The following is a 20,595-nucleotide window of genomic DNA, read 5'->3' as shown; positions in this document are numbered from 1 at the left end:
ATATTAACACCGCACATTATACGCGAGGAGCAGCTGATAGAGCATAGCTTCTTGTTTCAGCAAATTATGGATGATATAATAATACCCTTCGAAACCCTGCGCTGGCTGAAGGAATGAAGCTCGCCTTGTTGAGCGTTTTGAAATCGTATCTATAATTTCATAACCGATGATTCTAGATAGCGAAGGAGGAAATTTTCTGTCTGTGCTTTCTGTGACTAAATATACTACAGTTTGTTTCTTGTTTCTGAATTGGTGTGCGCTTGCTTTCGCGGTCTTACACACAAATACAAGCCTTCATTGCACTGAATTCGGTTAATGTCCAACCAAACACTTGACGTATAGTATCCGCTGTTCTGTCGCTTTATTCCTCCGGGTATAGCTGTTTGGTTTAGTTCGGTTTATGGGGTTTAACGTCCCAAAGCGACTCAGGCTAGAGGGACGCCGTAGTGGAGGGCTCCGGAAATTTCGACCACCTGTGGTTCTTTAACGCGCACTGACATAGCACAGTACAAGGGCCTCTAGAATTCCGACTCCATCAAAATTCAGCCGCCGCCACCGAGATCGCATCCGTGCCTTTCGGGTCAGCAGCCGAGTGCCGTAACCACTGAGCCACCGCGGCCGGGGGTATAGCTGTGTGGTTGACACGTTGCCAAAGATGTGCAGATGTCAGGGAACGGAGAGTGGTAAAGTAAGCCCTTGTCCTTTAGGAAACTGTTGCTTCGGTGGAGCGTAACTGCAGCACTTCATGGCCAGGTGCAAATCCTGCCTAGAAGTTTCAATGCGGGCGGCAGGCGGCACAGTGCATATGATGCAAGCGGGCTCAGAAATGGTAGCATGAGTCCTACTTGTATTGTACACAATTCCTGCAAAAATGGACGTGCTGACACTGGAGCGAAACGTAGGGTGCATTCTAGTGATTACTCTGTGCACATTTTTGCCAGCCATACTGACACACATTATGGTGCGACTCTTCTGAGTATGAGATTGAATTTCAAGGAAATAAATCTGCACTAAGATGGCAACATCTATATCACAGCTCCTTTCTGACTGCTACATTGGAGCTTGTAACTTGCGCGTGTTGAGATAATGTCCTCTATATAATACGCCTTCTCATTACATACTTATAATTTCTTGCGGACCAAAGGCACAGTTCTGACTTCGATGCAGACCACCTGCGTTGCCCCCGAATTTAAACATGATGAGGAAAATATACTTATGAACTGTCATCGAATCTCGATTATTTTTATTTTTTCAGAAAACACAAAAACAACAACACGCTCATCAATATCAGTGAACGTAAAAGAACTCTGAGTGGTTGAAATTTATCCAAGTGCCATCTGAAACGGTGTGCGTCACGTTCAAGGGCAGCTTCAAAGCGTTAACCACTACTTATCAGCGCTAGCAGTACCTTCACCCACTCAGAAAGCCTGCCTCTAGAGGAAAAGCCAGCACCTCGCACGTGGCATTTACTGGCGGTTCAGGCAATGGTAGCCACAACAAAAGAATGGGGAAAATTGCAAATTTTCGACTAAATAAAATCTGCGTTTTTCGGAAGGAACACTAAACAATGCAACAATGCACGCCGTAGTGTGCGAAATGATGAGTAGAAAAAGCTTAAAAGAGACTCTACATTGTAATGCGCCGTTAAACAAATAATAGATCAACGAAACATAAAACACCATGCTGTAAATAGAATTTACCTCGAAATTTCCGGAGCCCTTCACTACGGCATCCCTCATAGCCTGAGCCGCATTGGGACGTTAAACCCCATAAACCTTGGAACCAAATGCATTTTTTACCATCCGATTATCATTAGTATGCTTATAAGAAGGCGTAGCTAAGAAAGTAAACTATTTAGACTTAGCTAACCATCTTGCCAGTTAATATGACTCACCTATTTTCTGATGTCCGCCAATACCAGTATTAGTAAGCCGCAGAAGCCATCATTATACCTCAAGCCTATTTGTAAATATTTTGGGCGAGCTTCCTTCAAACACCCGGTATTTTCTTGACATATGCAAAACACCACCACAGTGCAGAACATGATTAGTTTATCATGTTTATTCTCCTGGAGGAGAGCGCGCACTTACCTTTCCAAGCAGCTGGTACCCTTGCTTCGAGATCTATTCCCGAAGTGACGCAACATAGAACGAGATACGACAAGGAGAAACTTTCTGCCACATAGTGCAGAGGCACTTTTTGAAACTCACCTAGGAATTTAAAAAACTGGAAAAAATTCCAGCTCTTATTTGTGTTATCGTAATTCCTGCAAAAACCTTGCTCGCAATCTCTTATCCCCTGTCCAGGATAAATTTTTCTTGAACTATGAAGTTTCTTCGAAAGTTGTGCAGCGTTCCTTTCTAGCCGCCCGGCTGAGGTTGGGTAGACGGTAGTGAGTAGAACTCCTTTGTTACAAATCTACTCCACCTTGGTGAATTCCTCGAAAACATTGGACAAATTTTATATCCAGATAATATCCTGCACTGGTAACAAGCTGAAAGCTAGACAGTCTCTAATAACGACCAAAATGTAACAGGATTTCAGTGAACTGAGCGCGGCTTTGGTCGTCTGGTCAAAAAGCAAAAAAAAAAAACAAACGAAAAAGTCAGCAGCAAAGGCAGACCCGGCGATGCCACAGCCCACTTCTTCATTTTAAGGACAATGCACTGCTGACCAGCCGTGCCCATCAGTGCTAACATATGCTCGTTCAGAAGTAATGCTGGTGCCGTAAGGAGCAGCGCAAGTCGAAGAAGAATGAAAAAAAAATCTGTCAGAAAGAAGCCAAGGGAAAGAGAAAGGGGAATCTTTAAGCTCATTAGCTTGAGTGGCATCTCGTCGCAGTGGGTATAAGGGGCCCGATAAGAATTTTGGTGCGAACACGTGGACACTGTTTCAGCCGTTGATTTCCGAACTCTACGTAGGGATACGATGCAAGCATTCAGCACGTAGGCAAAGCCAGCGCTTCTATTTTCACGTCACTGATGTAGGATTCCAGTCGGAATCTCGAGCAGAGCCGTGAATCTGCGAGGAAGTCCAAAATCCGTCTTGACCAATGAGAATTCAGAAATTAATTCAATCCAAGTCGCACATTGAAGCACGCATCTCGTGCAAGAAAATGTGTTTTGAATGGTCTAATAGAATGCGCCATGAGGGAACAGTGGGCTGCATTTTTATGTCTCTGGAAAGCACTGCGATGATTTTAGCGTACGATTTTTTATTGATGGTGATAGGCGGGAGCAATGTCTTTGTGCAGGAGCGTTACCGCGGAGAAAAGTCGTAAAAGAAAACGTTGATCAAAACACATTACAAATCATTTAACAATGGGGAAGTAATGGTGTGTTTGCTCCATGTTGCAATTTGCATGTGGGGAATGGATAAAGGCCGCTTTTTGGATTAAACGTGTTGCTTTTTAATCGCTTGTCCTAATGGACTCGGCTGTTGACAGCTTCCGTATCGACACAACTCAAACTGCGAAGAGGCCATAAAAGAGGAAATACCACTACTTGCTGAGAGATGCCTCCTTCAAACTTGAGTATTGGTGTGGCTAAGAAATTTAGTTAAGAAAAACCAGCCAAAAAGACGGGGACAAAGGAGAGACGAGGCACACACAACGACTGGACTATCAACTGTGCTTTATTGAAAAAACAGCCAGTCTCCAAGAAAACCCAACAGAGCATGCGCAGCTCAACGGCACCGCAAAACCAGCACAAAAAACAACAACAGCGCTCTCGTAAGATAGTCAAACTGCGGTGTCAACGGGACAAGTAACCTAATTCTTTCTGCATCAACGGCTTCTATCACGTTGATGCAGAAAGAATTAGGTTACTTGTCCCGTTGACACCGCAGTTTGACTATCTTACGAGAGCGCTGTTGTTGTTTTTTGTGCTGGTTTTGCGGTGCCGTTGAGCTGCGCATGCTCTGTTGGGTTTTCTTGGAGACTGGCTGTTTTTTCAATAAAGCACAGTTGATAGTCCAGTCGTTGTGTGTGCCTCGTCTCTCCTTTGTCCCCGTCTTTTTGGCTGGTTTTTCTTAAGTATAATGTACCAACTAACCCAGATTTCAACTCTTCTGCAAGAAATTTAGGTTTGTTAGAGTGATCGTTTGCGCAAAAGTAGTGGCAGTACGCAGCAAAGCGATGAAACAATAAAAGGCACAATTCTTTGAACAAGGCACTTCCATCGGCCCACTTTCACTTCACAAGCGTAGCGGGATTTTCCACACAGGGTCGTTTTCACCGGGGAAGGCGCACGCTCAAGTCTGCGAAAACAAAGGACGCCGCGGCCCAGAGCGCCGTGCACAGGTCCAGTTCTCGGCGATCAAGAACGGTCATTGTGTCTCCCTCGCTGTGATGAAATATGAAATACTTCTCATTCGCTGTGCTCAGAGACGCGCCTGGGATGCCTTCTTTGATCCACAGAGACAAGTCCGGCGCCGAAGCTCCGAGGGTCAATTGCGTGGCGTTAATTGGCGCGAACAGGCGAAGCACCTCTGCCGCGATGCACCGCGCACGGTCGTTGGAGGAGGAGAAACCAAGGCCCAAAGGTCGGAACGCCCCTGTGTCTGACTCCATCACAAGGTTCATGAAGTGGCGTTCGCTATCAAAGTGGCGGCGGAAGTATTCCGTGGCTCCCGCGGTGTTCAACTCTTCGCCCGTCCAGAGGACGCAACGTAGCGTCCTCCGTGGTTTGAGTCCCAGCTTGCGCAGGACAGCCAGCGCCCTCCATGAGACGAAGGCACCCGCACCATCATCCATGGCACCTTGACCCACATCCCAAGAGTCCAAGTGACCGGAGAGTAGCACAACCTGGGTAAAGTAAGGATGGTTCAGGGTCTATGGGGGTTTAACGTCCCGAAGCGACTCAGGCTATCAGGGACCTTGATAATCATTTTCAATTAATCTTGGCCGGGATTGCAGATACAAAGAAGCAGGTTTGTCGTAAAGTGCTAGTATTAATACGTTGGTCCATACGAAGGTTTTGGCGTTACCCAAGTGTCATATTCTAGAAGTGAGTCATGAAGTGTGTGGTGCACTTAATGTAAAAGGCGTCTCTTGTGACCAATGGAGGGCTATCGAATAACTAAAGCCAATGCAGCGCTTGATGGAGAGGATTGATTGCTCACATCACCCCCATTTTTGAAAAATTTTGTGCATAAGATGAATGTGACACGATCTAACACTAAGTTTCGCTTTATGTGACTGGTCGCGCAGATTCTGGAAACTGCGTCATGTCATATCCTTTGTAACTTGGGTCCTGTTATTTCGAGTAATACTTTGGTTTAGCCGAGTTGGTGGCTCACTGTAAAATATTTTGAAGACAGCGCACAAGCAACTAGGGAAAGAAAGGTTCCGTCGTTTCCACCTGCATTCTTTGTCCCTCCTCTCTTTTGAGTAGTCTTCAGTATCTTTTACTGTTGTCGTGGTATGTACCTTCTAAGAGTGCAAAAGGCTGGTGTTAGCTGCTTGCGTGGTGCGTTTTGACACCAGGCCATTATAGGCGGATCTATGCAGCTAACGTGGCGGCAGGCTCTGATATATTCTCTCTCTGCTCTGATATTGATACGATATATTACTTCTAACCTATCTTGGAGGCTTCACATAGATTACATAATCAATAACGCTAACAAAACTTTAGGTTATCTGCGACGTAATTTTTCTCGCGCGCCTTCATCTTTGAAATTAGTTCTTTATAAAACATTAATACGTCCGAAGCTAGAATACTTACCAGCAGTCTGGGATCCTAGCCTTGACTACTTAATTACTTCGCTTGAACGTGTTCAAAATATCTCCGCTCGCTTCATTCTGTCTAACTATAACCGAGGAGCTAGCATAACGGAAATGAAAGTTAACCTTAGTCTTCAGTCATTGGCTTCGCGACGAAAAATTTGTCGGCTAACCCTTTTTCACAAGTTATATTATCACCCCAGCCTACACAATAATTTATTTCATAGACCTTACTACTTATCTAGCCGCATTGATCATCCCCACAAAGTTGCCATCCCATTATGTAAAACAGTTTCTTTCTTACTCATTTCTCCCGCGTACTTCTAAGGAATGGAACGATCTTCCTGGTGAAATTGTATCTATTACTGACGTAAATAACTTTCGCAAAGCTTTGGCTGGTGTTGTGTAAACTCTGACGATTTTGTTCTGCACTAATGTATTTTGTCTAGCTAACATTGTATACACAGGACTAATCTTTGATGTACCCGTTTCCCTTTTCTCCATTGTTTTGTTCTATATTTTCTGCCCACTCCCCTCTGTAATGCCTGCAAGGCCCTGAGGGTAAAATAAATAAATAAATAAATAAATAAATAAATAAATAAATAAATAAATAAATAAATAAATAAATAAATAAATAAATAAATAAATAAATAAATAAATAAATAAATAAATATTCTGGTATTTTAGTGGCTACTACGGTTTTTAAACAGCAACTGTCTGGGTTCACATCAATGATCCGGCAAATTGGAAAATTGGAGATTTGCTCCCGTAAATTGGAGATTTGCTCCCGTAAAATAAAATTTTCCCAAGTCTCCAGCATCATTTACAGTCCTTTTTACCCACTGCCACTTCCTCTACGCAGGACAGAAGACCCTTTCCTTGTAAAATGAACCTGTCTAACTCATAGATGTTTATCACACATTGAGACATGTGTCACTGCGCATCCTTCAGCAATTCGGGTTGTATTATATGCCTTTATTATTAGCGTGTGCGCAAAAGGAATTAAAAGGTTTAAAGTGGTTGAAAAAATTATTATTAGTGGTTTCTTTAATAAAATAAAAGCGAAAGTAAAAAGGATGTTGCTAACCGCGCCATCTGCCATCAAAACCTGAAGCACCTGAGCTGCGGCTAGCGTGAGTAAAAGGACAGGCAGAGGACAGGGCAAGCAAGAGAAAGAATGAGGGAAGCGACAGGAGAAAAGATAGATTTGAAGAAACCAAGGAGCTAAATTCTGAATGAGACTTCACAAACGTGTTTTTAGGCACGCTCGCTAACCGTTCGAGAGGTACCTCGACTACCCCGTAGTTTACAGCCACTGGCCACAGTCAGCCCCCCGGTTCTTTACAAGCCAGCATCTTTAGCAACTAGCGGCGCATTCACAAGGATTCTCCTGATTTAAGAGAAATGTGAAAATGATCGCATTTCAATAGCTATGATAGCCATTGAAACCACAGTAAAAAAGACAGTCAGAGAGGAAGGTGGTTGTCAGTTATACACAGCACCTAGAGACAATAGAGGCCCTGACACTTTCTTATGCCGAACTTAACAAAAACTTGAAGAGCCTTCAACGTAATCTAGCGAGCGATTTAGACCACTTGTGACCTCAGGTAACCTTCTGAGACATCAACATTACATTCACTTGCTATTCAAGATATATGCACACGTGCATTAGGAAATAAATTGCGATTTTGTTTTGAGAATATTTTTAGCGATCAGCTTATAAAAAATGCAAAAAATATAAACACGCAAATAACATGATGCCTGTATCACTGATATTCTAGTCTAATGTATGGTACACATTGTTTGTTCAGAAGCGTTAAAGATGACCCTGATGACCACGCAATCTGAACTAAAAATAACTGCCCACACGCGGCTCATTGAAGCTGAATTCACACAATTTACTGCCTCTATTTTTCTTATAAATCAACTGCCCTGAAGATCTTGTTTTTTTACTGAAAAAGACGCAGAGTTGTATTGGCAAAATCTTATTGTAGTTTCTCGAATATGCTGTAATTTTGAGCAATAAAAGGATAGCTAGTACATTGTATTTGGTCGGAACCATCAGCATAGATTACATATCACTACTGCACACTTGTGCATGTTTCTGATCAGCCGTCACACATTCTTCTAGACTACCAATGAACAAATATAATACCGTGCAAATTACGAAAGTAAACTGCAACAATGGCTAAAAGAAAGCACCAATGAGCGCTCTGACCTCGTCCGGTTTGCTTTGGCCACGAATCTCTGCAACTGTGTTCCGAGAAGGAGCTGGCGGCAGTGATTTTGCACCCATAACAAGTTTGACGACCGGCTGGATTCCTGCGGTGAAAAACAGTGGAGGCAAGGTGAACGGCATTCCAACAGTGAGGCGGAAAGGAAATGAAATTAACGCATTCCTGTTTTGTCAAATGGCAAATTACTTGTGATGACATTTTCGCACGCATCGCGAATGCATCGGAGGGTCTCCTAAAAATCTAGGTACCAAAATCTTCACAATCCGCATACCTTTTGAAATCGTCCATGGAATTCAGTGCAACCACGCATGCTTTCTAGATGCAGATATATTGTGCCTGGCTTTCATGCTGTGGTACCGTTTGTTCACTGGATATTGAAGGCAGGAGTCAGGACTAGACAGAAAGCTGAAATCCTATGGACTATTCATTCTGTTGTCATCTGGGCCTTGAGTCTTCTAGAGCAAGGCGTCAGCTACCTCAACAGGTACTGTAAGTCGAGGATACCACATGATCTGCAGACTTCTGGTCACACCCGGGGGCTGTGGACCCAAGAGTGGCAGTTTGCGCCTTAATGCGCGCGAATGAAAAGTGTTGACCGATTCGTTAACGAGTCTCGGCAGCCGGTCACTGCTAAAAACGTAATACTGAGCGCTAACCCGAGGCTGTTAAATTCACAAAAAATTCTGGCATTTTTCTGATTTTGAAGCAGAGCGGGTGTAGATTGGCGGGCGTGATTCGATGCTCTGGTGATATTACACACCGGGCATTTCAGCAAGCACTTTCAAAAATTGCTGAAGGTAAGGTGACTGAAATAGAAAATATTCTTGGGAACACACTTTCAGCCGCAGCGGACGTCAATTGTCGTTAAAGACGGCCTGATTAACTGATAAACTACAGTTCACTAATTAACTTTCCCGTGCCACAGCCTGGTGGCCAGTGCCACAGCCTGGTGGCCAGTGCCAATGGCCTGGTCGTAGCGACAAACGACAGTGTGCGATGAAGGAAGCTCATTGCGAACGTACTGTCCGCTGGCGACGTGTTGCAGTGCTTACGGCACCCATTTCAAAGTGCCTACGCTTTGTATCAGCGAATGTGCTACTGTCTAGTACTTCGCCGCTTGGCGAAAAAAAAGGAAGGTAGTCATCGCTAACTACGCTGCTGTAAAGTTTGAGCACGAAGCAGCAAAAATTGGTGCATGCCTTAGTACAATAGTGCGGGCAGTTCGAATTCGGCGCTTTAGAGATTTGAACACTTCACCAGCGGAAGTTACATTGACGTTAAACTTCCTGCTCGGCTCATGCACGTAGATTGTTTTGTGCGGAAAAAGAAGTGTGTTTCCCCAAACCGCAAAGTTTTAGAGAATGATTATTAAAAAAATGATATGAAATCATCTTGTGGTTCATGGTTTTTGGGGGTTTAGAGTCCGAAAGCGGCTCAGGCTATGAGAGACGCCCTACCGCGGGGCTCCGGAAATTTCGACCACCTGGGGTTCTTTAACGTGCAATGAAATCGCACAGTACACGGGCTTCTAGAATTTCGCCTCCATCGAAATGCGACCGCCGCGGTCGAGATCCAACCCGCGTCTTTTGTGTCAGCAGCCGAGCACCATAACCACTGAGCCATCGCGACGGCTGAAACCATTTTGTGCATGGCTACAAACTCGACCTCAGCACTAAGCAACAGATTCAATATCAATCTTAGAGACCTCTGAAAATTACCTTCGTGATTAATGAGTTTTTTTAGATAACTAAAATCTGCAAAGCTGACAGTACGCTCCTGAAAATATTTTGTTCTTACTTTAACCGCCGTTTTTCAGGAATTTTTGACAAAGCTCTGGCAATGCCTCTTGGAACTTGTATGGTAAGGCTTGAGAAATAAACAGCTTTTCGTCTGAAAGCGCCTGCACAAACGGACATTGCTCCGAGCAGTGGACCACTCATCAACGACGTGTACGCACAACGCAATGCGGTGTTCGCGCGTTGCGGAGTTGCGCGGGGAGCACAATACATCATATTTTCGAGTACATCAAGCACTGTACATTATGAAGCCGCATTTATAGAGACGCCCTTATTTGTGCCCTTTTTAGTCGATGATTAACTGTCTTCAGTGCGGCTGGCTGAAAGAAAAAAATTGGGACGCAATCTAACACAAGTTACATGTGGAAACTAGTCGCCACGTATTGTTACAGACTCCGATGCATTTTAGCGATTCATATTTGCAATTTCTTGGCAACTAGAGAAGCTTCAGGGGCATAAGGCGGCTGGAGAAAGTATGCGAAAATCCTTAAGTGGACACTGAGGACAAATTAAAGTTCTCCTGTATCGATATGATAAGAGCTTTCTAACCACAAACAGACCACTTTTACCGAAGACGGATCTTTTATTAGCTAGGACAGAGTAAAAAATAAATTACAGGTTTCGCCATCATTGCCCGATTGCACAAATAAAATGCCTGCGTCGACACAAAATTTTGGGCGTGGATCCCAGAGGCTGGGCAACACCTCCATTCTTTTTAAAACGGCGGCACACCAGTCCTACTTCGGTTCGGACATCACGAGTTTCAATAGAGTGGCGGGAATGTTTTTAAATTTGATATCCTCCACCATAAGGAGTCATTTTGTGCACAACCAGACGCCATTGCTCGCAGGAAGAGCCAGAAAATAAACAGTTTTACTTACAATAAGTGCACGGAGTTGTTCACAGTGTTCCTTTAAAACAATAGAATGGCCGAAATAAACAAAGTTGCTCATGTTTACCGTATACATCACTGACAAGCGCTGGTGAATTGTGGTTGTTGATGGCACTAGTAATGAATAGAGCTTGTGGTTACATTCTACCCATACGGGCAAAGCTAGCGACCAAGTAGCCTCGGCGCAAGCTAAGCCCTAACTTGGCTTACTAAGCACCAAGAGTACATTAGTTATCTTCTATGCAACAATGCGCAACGGTGTGAAACTCTTTCAGACAGTGCTCACCCCTCTCCTGCAGTCGGGCCAGAAGCTCCGCGTCTTCGACGGTCACCGCCGCAGTGGGTATCTTGGTGGTGTTCTCGTCGTACATCATGTAGCCCGTATGAGGGCTGTTGACCGACATGGGAGTCACGGAGCGCACCAGCGCGGCCACGGCACCTGCCTTGGCCGCGGCAGAAGCGCCCTGCACACGGTACTTGAGAGTCTTCGAGTAAGTGACGAACTCTTGGTTGAACACGACGATTTTACCCGCCGCCTGCAAGGAGGGAAAAGGAAGTACGCAGGTCTCTTGAGATTTCCGTCTCTGGTCCTTTGACCCTTTTAGGCGCCGCTTGTCATTCAGACCGACAATGAATATTTTCCCGCCTAAATAGAAAATCGAGAAAGAATATTCCTCAGAGTTTCGAAGGCTAAACACTTATGCTTGTACTTTTATAGGCACGTACAAAATATTTCGCTAATTACCACGTTAGTTGGAAACCAACATCGAAAAACCAGGCTTCTTCAAGTAAACGCATGAGGGAACAAGGAATCGCATTTTTCCAGCAAATGCGCACATCCGTGAAATATATAACAAAAAATTATTTATTGAGCCAAAAACAGTACAGCCAAATGCCGGATGATGTGCTAGCAGCCTACCTGTTCCGACAAATATTGCATGCGTTTACTAGACGACATAACAAAGAAACAAACTTAATCATGACGTCAGCATCCTCTTTTCGCCTGTAAGAAAAGAATGACTGCAAGGCGCAACACGCCATCAGAAATAACTACGAGTTCGCTATCTACAGAATTGGGCACATTGAGAACGTATAAAAAAAATTTGTACGTAGCGCTTAAAAGATATAAGTTAATCTGAACTTCCTAGCTGCAAGATCATACAATGGGCCTCATTGTTGGGGAGATAACCGATGAGCTACGGCAGGGACCTACCTTCTCCGGGCACACTAAATAAAGAGGCCCATTTCGAAAACTCCTCTTCACGCCTTCACTTCTGAGTGGTGTTCGTTACTTCTCACATAAAGTATTTAGGCGGCTAACTATGATGTATGTAGCTCTGAACAGGCTCCCAAAAGTGAAATGGAGCAGAGACAGGGGTAAAATTGCATCGCTGCCCTCTCTAGGCGCAATTACCAAGCGTACGTTGAATACACCCGTTTCACTTCAGGTTACCAATGTTATGCTCTTGATGGTCGGTTAGCAGCGGCCCGGGCGAAGCATTGCAATTTTTCAACGGTTTTGATTTTTGGCCACCTGCAAGCTAGGTAACAAAAATAAAGTTTATATGCGTTAAATTGTCTGGAATTGTTTTTTTTTCTCAAGAGAACGCTGAATAACAGCGCACACCAAGTTGGCGGATGTACCGAGCGAATCTTTGGCGAAATGAGAGGACGTAAAATTCAACATGCATGCGCCAGGGCTTGACAAATGCGTGGACTAAGAAAACCTAAGAGGGAAAAATATACTTTTTGGGTTTCTTTCATGGCAGAAAGCAGAAAGTCACCGCCCGCTCATCCTCTATTGGTCAGACTAACATTTACCCTGCAGTGAAAATATAGCGAAAGGGAGGAGCTATCGGAAGCAGATTGTTAGCTTAAGCTCTTGCAATGTTTCGCCAAATGTCGCTTTTCCAAGGAAAGACATGAAAAAGAAGGTATCACACTAAGCACAGTGCCATTTTACCGGAACTAATGGCTCCAAGGCTCACTTTCTTTGAAGCCCATATATAATGCGTATTTTGCGTTTCTGTGCCACATGTTGTTTTTAATACGTCTTTATTGTGCCATTTGTTTATTCAGGTAAACATTGCAGTTGTACACGTAAGATAAATCTGAACACTGCCATGTTCTCTTTTCATTCTAGGAAAAGGTATATGTGCAGCGTGCATCAAAAGTTCTCGAGCCAAAAGGAGTTCTTTTGAGCAGCGCACCGGGACATTTAGGACACTCTGAACCTCAAAGTCTCTGCAGGGGACAGGAGAAGTGTGATTTTTATATCTGAAGACCTTGGTAGCTGCATGGACCTCTTAAGTGCTAGAATATACTGCTTAAGAGGAAGCCTGGTACTATGAGAACATTTCACTCAAGATGTACGTGATATACACACACACACACACACACACACACACACACACACACACACACACACACACACACACACACACACACACACACATATATATATATATATATATATATATATATATATATATATATATATATATATAGTAAGAACGTAGACCAACGTTTGAAACACTTGAAACACTTTATTGACGTTTCGACCGTGGAACGGCCTTCGTCAGAATGTCTGATCTGAAACGGATGGTACAATATATGTAGGTATGAACAACGCACAGGATAATGAACCATAAAAAATTTGATAAAAAGCATCAGGCACATGGCTAGAAAACGAAAATGAGTCACAGTTTGGATCACAAGACGATAAATGAATCACAATGCACAACAGCTACTTTGTGCGAAATTTGGTCTATCTTCTGTGTTAGCTACATATCAAGAACATCATTATGTACTTTGCTTATAATCAGTCCTGATGCTTTTTATCAAATTTTTTTATGGTTCATTATCCTGTGCGTTGTTCATACCTACATATATTGCACCATCCGTTTCAGATCAGACATTCTGACGAAGGCCGTTCCACGGTCGAAACGTCAATAAAGTGTTTCAAGTGTTTCAAACGTTGGTCTACGTTCTTACTACTACATACCGGGCCGAGATTCCTTCTTTTTTTCTGTATTATATATATATATATATATATATATATATATATATATATATATATATATATATATATATATATATATATATATATATATATATATATATATATATACTTATATATGGGTTTAGTCAGCAACGCGGCCACCTTGGGTACCCCGGCCATGTCCGAATTTGTCTGGAGTTGTAGCGATATAGCCAAACTAGCCGGGTATGCGACCTTGGGAATGTAGAAGCAAATACCACAAAGAAGTATAGCAGGATTTTGCACAGTGTGCTGCATAGACGTGTTTAGTTTCTTTTCAAAGTTACAGAGATCTGAATTTAGCCATTTCACCATTACGGCAGCGAAAACCTTTTATGTTTGTAGTGAAAAGTGTTAAAATTACGCGTGAAAGCATATTCAACGCGTGGAGTGGTTATGTGTCTTGTTGCTCATGGCAGGCCCGTATGAATGACTTGGTGCACATGTTTTGGACACTTTCATCACAGGTTCGGGAAACTTCTCTTGACGGAATTTTTTTAAGGGGTTACGGAATGGTAAACATTTAGTGAAATTTTGTTTCTTTGCGACAGTGCCAGCTATAAGGCACTAGAGAGCGCTGGACTGGATTAGCTTCGAGTATGAAGGATTCCTCTAAGAGTCGTTATTTGTAATATGCCGGTACGCCGACTGTTTTTGCACTACGCAGCCATAGAAATGCAGTCGCCATGGTAACGGCCAGAACTGCGGACTGGACATCAGCAGCCGAATGCCAACGCTAGTGCACTGGAACTGCATCAAGGAAGCAAGTGGCTTGTCATGGTTTTACCCCTCAAGACAGCACGTTCTCATTCCGCGTCGCGATAGGCTGTTTTTATTGTCCAAACCTGAAATATGCAGGGCTGTCATCTCAAGAGAAAAAAAATGGCTGGTTGTTCAGCATTGCTAAGCATCGAATATTGTGGGACAGCAGTTTTTTGCAGGTGGACGACATAGACACGCACCTTAAAGCGAGACTGAGGTGTCCACTGAGCCAGGGAGGCAGTTATGCGCGCCGTCAACTTTTTCATCGTCAGTGCCACTTTGCTCAATATACGCCACCTGCCTGTGCTTCAATGCCGCGTTTCTGCAGCAGTATTGTCAATGCCAACGCGCATTGCTCTAATCCGTGTTTCTGCCACAAATTTGTCCACGCTAAAGCATGCAGCGCTCATCTTTGTGTCACTACCGCTATAAGGCTGCGCAAATATTAGTGAGTGTGTTGCAGTTTAACACGAGGTGCGATCACCTGCGGCAATAGCCTACTGCCCTCGTACACTGGTCAGCGAAGCTGATCTGGACGTGCCGCCGCGGATTTGAATCACAGTCGGAGCAGTATTTATTTTATATTTTATGGCTTCACCCGTTTGCCGGTTTCAGCCGTTTTGACCTCGTGAAGCAGTGCTATCACAATAAAATTTAGCGAACTGTTATTTATTAGTGATATATAGTTTGAACGGGCACTAGTGCAATGTTCCAGGGCGAAAAGCACTGCAGTACAGTACGCGTGGTAAACTTTTTCGCCAGCCGTTGTAAGCTGTGCAGACGTGCGAAGTTTTGAGTGCAGCTGCGCTTTAGGCTTGACGATAGTGAAAGCATTTCTTAGAACCTACGAAGGCAGCAACTCGCAGTTAGTCTGCGGGGAGCATGACAGCCCGTTGGGTTGAATGAACATGACTCCCGCTCTAGCAGCGTGCTTCAAGCGTGTACTTCTTCCTCTTTTTTCAGTGCTTTATTCGCCCCTTGCGCAAAATGCTGTGCGCAGGGGGGAGAATAATTATGGGACCTTGAAGCCAGCGCGTGCGTAGGCAACCATAATTTCCGGCCATCGACGTCCTAGCCGGGGACTCCAGGCAATCGAACCCGTTCTGGCAAAGCTATGAAAAATGAATTACTTAGAATGCCTCGAACACTCCACCATTAACGTTCAGGCTCTGCAGTGCGATGAAGTTATGACATTTCTGAGTCCGATTTGCATCAGTAGTATTGGATAAAATAATGACTTATTATTCGCGGATTCGAGAGTATTTCAACAACAGCTTTTAGTAAATTGTGGTTTTAATTCACATGAGTAGCTTTCTATGGCTGGAGTAGACTTTGAACTGGGCTCCTAAAGCATTTCATGCTCCGCAGTTAAACATTCACAAAATGTCACATTCGTTATGACGTCGGGTCTTGCGTCAAAATGTTCAAAACCATTTGATATCAATAAATAAGTTACCTTATTTGATACTTTTCTAGCAAAAACATACAAAGAAATTAAACTGCAAATCACGCAGGCGGTAAAAATCTGGAATAGTCAAGGTTATTTTTCAGCATAGGGAAAACACAAACACATTATTGCACTACACTGACAAAGCGCGTTTAAAACTTGCAGCTGAAACCAAATCATTCTGTTACTTCGTTTCAGCCGATTGACATATATAAATTTTGTAGGAGTTAAGAAACACATAGTTCCTCACCTTTTTGGCATTCGCCTCAAGTTCTTCGAAGGAGTGAACGACAAGCACTGGAGCCTCTACGCCGCCGGGCGGTGTGGGAACACTGTTGCCCAGTCCCAGGATGTCCATTTTCTTTTGCCTTGGCTTCACCATCCAAGCCTCCTCGTGACCCCTTTGCCAGTTTACTACGCTTACGTTCTCTAAGTGCACAAAGTCGAGTCCTTGGCCCCGGAGGAGCTCAAACATGTAGTCGATGGAGTTTTCCAAGCTTTGGCTGCCCGATGGCCTCGCTCCAAACGTGTCCACAAACTTGGCCAGCTCGTCGTACGTCACGTTCTGCTCAGCTCCATAAACCACAGTGTCAATAATCTGGTGGACGATTGGGGCATAATTTCTAATCTCACGCACCAAACCAGATGGTAAGACACTGTCACTATCACACGTGTACAGTTCGCCGCAGTGAGAAATTACGATCGTGTGTATAAGAAGGAGCGTAGAGGCGATTGCACGAATCCGGGTCATTGCGCCAATTTACTAGGGGCCCACCTGCGGAAGAAAATAAAAATATTATAGAAACATGCTGAACCTGAGGGGTGCGTCACTGCGTAATAAACTTGGTTTTATTTCGAAATGAAAAACAAAAGAAAACAAAAGCAAAGCACTAAAAGCATAAGAGACTGTCTTATTTAAGGCGCTTAAAAGCTCTCAAAAAGCTATGCACGACTGTCCACAAGAAACACTTCTATATTTTGACGAAGCACCAGTATTTTTCCCGCTCAGCGTTTCCGGTCTTCGAAGCTGCCTCATCCACTTGCAGTAAAGGCATTTGAAGGGGAGCATAGTTCGTATTCATGTAATATTGAATAATCTTATTCATAAGATAAATTGGCATTGAATAAACAGCTTCGCATGACTACTATTGGCTCGCCATAACCAAGACGGAAATAAAGGTGGCCCAGTTTGTGTTCCTTCGGGGACATAGCCTATAGCGTGAAAACAGGGGTGCGATATCGGAAACAACAAATAAGGGGTTTCTATCATCCGCCAGACTTTATTCGGTGTTCAGTTGTACACCGGAGACCAACACGACTGTCGAGGGAAACGGATAAAGGGCACGGCTTGTGCCGTGTAACCAGAGTGATGCAGCCCATGACGGCGCATATCTGTATCTGGTCAGATGCGATACAATCCTGTTGAAGTGCTGCTCCCTTAACTGCTAGTAAATTATGGACAGCTGTTAATATGGTATTTTAACAACTCAAGGATCTTCAGAACGGTCTATCCCGTGCGTTTAAAAACAATAATTTTCATACAGTTTTACGTCGTATTCTCAGGTCGTGCGTGGCCCGCATAAGTACATAATTGTCACCAACACCAGGAGGGAAAGCGCTGTTATGTGACGAATATTTCAGAAATCAAAAGTCAGAATTTTGTTCAGTGTACCACCAAAAGTATCGGCACTATTGATTGGTTTATTGGGGTTTAACGTCCCGAAGCAACTTAGGCTATGAGGGACGCCGTAGTGAAGGGCTCCGGAAATTTCGACCACCTGGGGTTCTTTAACGTGCACTGACATCGCACAGCACACGGGTCTCTAGAATATTGCCTTCATGGAAATTCGGCCGCCGCGGCTGGGTTCGAACCCGCGTCTTTCGGGTCAGCAGCCGTGCGCCGTAACCACTGAGCCACCGCGGTGGGGCTATCAGCACTATCCGGTCTGATAACTTTGCCACCGTAGGCTTTCGTTTTTACTCCATATATAGGTGAGGCTCGTCAAATTGCACAGCACGAAACTCAGGAGCGCATCGAAAGCGCTCTGACTCGCCATATTCATATTCATATTCAATGACTCATTGCCTCAGCGCCGCTGTGTTTTCCGTCAGAGGAGCGATTACTACCACCGCCACTATACACTATTTGTGTAGCTCTCTGGTGCCGTGGGATACGGCCAGGATTTTCGTGAAGCGCATTGGAATGATCACAGGAAACCAGGCCCATATTATATTCAGTGTCAAGCTCGTTCTATTATATAAGTATTGCACTGCTTTACATGCCTTCTCCTTATTGATTTCAAGCGATAAGATAAACAGAATGAAGTTAAGCTATCAATTACGGCGATAAAGAGTTGCGTATGAGGCCTGTTTAACGTTATGACTACTGCAAAAAATTTTGTGCGAGGAATTTTTCGTTTTGAGAAAGCGCTCAGTAGCGAGTAGAAAAATCATGTAATAGGTTAAATGACGATGCTTCATAAATTCAAATTCCAGCGACCATGAATGCCAATCTTTCCGCGCATGCTCTTCGCGTAAGCGAAATGATAGCAAAAATTTCCTTGCCTTTAACAATGTAACAGCAAACAAAATTTGGGCCTGTGCGCTTTTGGTTAGCTACTTTCAAAAACATTCATCGGCGATGGTGCAATTTGTCTAGGAGTTCCACACAAATCACATGCTGACTTCCAATTGCCCATCTTAAACGGCGCATGTTTGAGAACGCAACCATTTTTCGTTAATTGCATGCTGCGCGTTATGCGAACACCTTGAGAACAAAGTTCTAATCTCTGAAGACGGTCGCTGCTGACAAGAGGGCGAGCGCGAATCACGATTGTAAAGAACGAGCCCGACTTTACCTAGCCTCATTACAGAAGCTGTTGTGCTATTTCGTTTCTATTTCGTTTCGTGCCGGCGCAACAGGTTTGCTGACGCACGTGTCTTTCTCCCAATGAAACACAAACGCTTCAACAATTTCCCACGTGCGTTGATCCTTATGTTCGTTCAGTATGATCCCGCGGCGGAAAGCAGGGGTGCAATTTTTGGACGACAGCCAATGTACGACCAGATTGCTTCTGGGAGGAGGTCCCGGGAGCGCCTGTGTTCTCCCAGGCGGCGTTTTACTTTGTATCTGTGTAGCCAAAGGTGAGCTAAATTCAGTACACTACGTTTTTGAGGCACGGAGCATGAGCCTCAAATAACGCTGTGGTAGCTGAATGTGTTACTTCTACTCTAACAACGTGTGCTAACGGCAGCCAGTATGTAGAGTCGCAAGATTAACAGCCTAAAAACCAATATACGCAGATGCGCTGCTTTTTGGTTTATGCCTGGTGCGCGCACCGAGGTGGGCGTCAAAACCACTAACAAAACTAAATTTAGCAACACAAACCGCGCATTCTTAGAATAAAATTGCAAAAACTAGGACAAATTGAACCCGGGAGAAATAAAACAGCATTAACCGTAGTACGTAGATCCGCAATGTGCAAGCTCTGCGGGGTCTATTTTGTGAAGAAAATAGAATTAGACATCGATCACCGTCTCTTCTTGATTGGGAACTTTCGCACAGCATGTTTTGTGCTAAACAAATGGGGTATCAATTAGCGACTCTTGAGTTTACCTGTCACATAGTACACGCTGAAATCAGACCCCGCCTGAGGCAAAAGTCGAACTCAGTTCTTTCAGTAGGAACGTTAAAGAAAACGAGTACAGAAACACAGTTTGTCATCCTATCTACGTTTATTAAAAAATGTTTTTGTATAAAGAAAATTTTAAGGATGTGTCGATACGCCATGACCGCAAAACGTGGCTAATTATTGACTTGCGCAGTGCAGTGCTGTGCAGTGCAGCCCTGTCCAGCGCAAGCAAGTGTAATCTCTGCAGGTGCAACTTCCAGTCTAGTTCCTACTGGACGAGCCCGGCTGCAGCCAGACGTCAAGTAGAGCCGGCCAAATCTTTAGCTGGCGTGCGTGACGGCCGCGTTTTCCGTGCTCCTGTAGCTTATGACGGAGCAAACTTGCGAAAATATCAAATTTAAGCACAGGCTCACTAAGCCCGTGCTTAATATTGAGCTTTCCGCAAGTTCGCTTCATCCCAAAGCTCAGGAGTACCGAAAAAGCGGCTGTCGCGCACGCCAGCTAAAGATTTGGCCGGCTGTACGCTGTTAAACATTCATGACACAAAGTTCTTCTAGCGCTACGACGGGAAAACGTTGACAATGAACAACTAGGTCTCGCTCCCTAAGCAAGTCTTAATAAATTTCTGGGATGTGAATAATGGAAAACGTACGTACTTGAGCGCTTTCACGGGTGAACAGTGATTCAAAAATGCCGCGGAGATGCATAAGGACGCAAGGCAGGCTTGTTTTTTGCGGCGACAAGGAGTAACTACACGGGTCGACTTCTACCGCAGCACTGCCGTCGAATCTGGCGCTACCTCGCTTGGCTGTGAACGAGAATGCGCGTTCGTCCTTTAGACAACGGCTCTTTATTTTTGCTTCTTGCTAGGCAGGAAGAAAATGTATTGAGCACGCGCAAAGAAGCCCTTCATGCTAGTCACGCGTCGCCTCTGCCCACAGCGACTCTTCCAAGGGCGATCGCTGATTACCGGTCTGGTAGCGGCGCCCTCACAAACCGATGCGAGAGCGTGAAACAGCGCTTCGATATTGCGGCGATTCTGGCAACTTGAAACGAGTTATTTTTTC

The 20,595-nt window shown here is 44.3% G+C and overlaps 1 protein-coding gene across 2 annotated transcripts in view; it reads right to left on the bottom strand.

Annotated features, from left to right (window-relative positions):
- Positions 1-4,092: 4,092 nt before the first annotated feature.
- Positions 4,093-20,595, bottom strand: part of LOC149362569 (carboxypeptidase Q-like) — a 35,367-nt gene continuing 18,864 nt past the window's right edge. Inside the window, exons 1-5 of one of the 2 annotated variants that reach the window (XM_089573100.1) lie at positions 20,185-20,337; positions 16,147-16,671; positions 10,934-11,183; positions 7,941-8,044; positions 4,093-4,804 (exon numbers count right to left, since the gene is read on the bottom strand). In XM_089573100.1, the coding sequence (XP_089429226.1) occupies positions 4,232-4,804; positions 7,941-8,044; positions 10,934-11,183; positions 16,147-16,647 (1,428 nt within the window). In that variant the 5' untranslated portion in view covers positions 16,648-16,671; positions 20,185-20,337 and the 3' untranslated portion in view covers positions 4,093-4,231. Of the gene's footprint in view, positions 4,805-7,940; positions 8,045-10,933; positions 11,184-16,146; positions 16,672-20,184; positions 20,338-20,595 lie in introns of those variants that run through there. The other variant, XM_089573099.1, reaches the window with a different exon arrangement.

The sequence above is a fragment of the Amblyomma mixtum genome, chromosome 2 (assembly GCF_055824585.1).
Source record: "Amblyomma mixtum isolate Tamu chromosome 2, ASM5582458v1, whole genome shotgun sequence".
In the NCBI taxonomy this organism is placed as follows: domain Eukaryota; kingdom Metazoa; phylum Arthropoda; class Arachnida; order Ixodida; family Ixodidae; genus Amblyomma; species Amblyomma mixtum.
This window is presented reverse-complemented; position numbering and strand designations above follow the sequence as displayed.